The sequence below is a fragment of the Asparagus officinalis genome, chromosome 4 (genome assembly GCF_001876935.1).
Source record: "Asparagus officinalis chromosome 4, Aspof.V1, whole genome shotgun sequence".
NCBI classification, from domain to species: Eukaryota; Viridiplantae; Streptophyta; class Magnoliopsida; order Asparagales; family Asparagaceae; genus Asparagus; species Asparagus officinalis.
In genome coordinates, this window is record NC_033797.1 from 132,560,063 (window position 1) to 132,560,766 (window position 704).

General features: G+C 36.2%; 1 protein-coding gene across 4 annotated transcripts in view; it reads left to right on the top strand.

Moving 5' to 3' along the window:
* Positions 1-704, top strand: part of LOC109839046 (ATP-dependent DNA helicase SRS2-like protein At4g25120) — a 41,010-nt gene that overhangs the window by 31,725 nt on the left and 8,581 nt on the right. For all 4 annotated transcript variants that reach the window (XM_020407476.1, XM_020407477.1, XM_020407478.1 and 1 more), the window contains 2 exons: positions 180-389; positions 495-533. In XM_020407476.1, coding sequence (XP_020263065.1) covers positions 180-389; positions 495-533 — 249 coding nt within the window. The remainder of the gene's footprint in view (positions 1-179; positions 390-494; positions 534-704) is intronic.

Here is a 704-nt window from a genome sequence, read left to right on the forward strand (position 1 = left end):
TGATTGGCTGTGTGCGAAAACAGTCACTTGGAACATGCATATGCATGCCTTGAATGTCAAGTGTTGTGCCAGTAATTGCACTATATGCTTGTATGGTTTTGATAGCCTTGTAATTGTTATATCCCTTGAGATCTCAATGTTTTCTAACTAGCATCAGCTAAAGTAGTGTTACTATGCAGGTCCTTCAATACTTGTTGGAAGATGTATCGGACTTTTTATCCACTTATTTCACCAATACTAAGGGCATAGAAGAAAGGAAAAAAGAAGAGATGGGTTGCTTGGATATACTCAAGGCCTTCATTGACTATATATCTTTGAGGGAAACTGAGAATTTTAGGTCTAGGAGGCATGATAATCAGAACTCTGTTACCTTGACCACAATTCATCAGGTAATTATTTTCACAAATATTTTATCCCCATTTGTTGTCCTTTTTAACACATAGAGTTTATCTCTTCAATTTTAGAATCATACTGAATGGAACATTTTGTTGCAGTCTAAGGGGTTGGAGTGGGATACAGTTTTTATTGTCAAGGTATGAACTAATAATATCTGAACTTTACGTAGAATAACGATATTAATACTGTGCGTATAATGCTAAAAAGTTTTGTTTCATTTGCTCTTATTTCCTACACTTAAAGGAGACCTTACCTGTGGTAAAGCTGAACATAAAGTTCTTTTGCTTCTTTTTCCCCCCCCCCCCCCC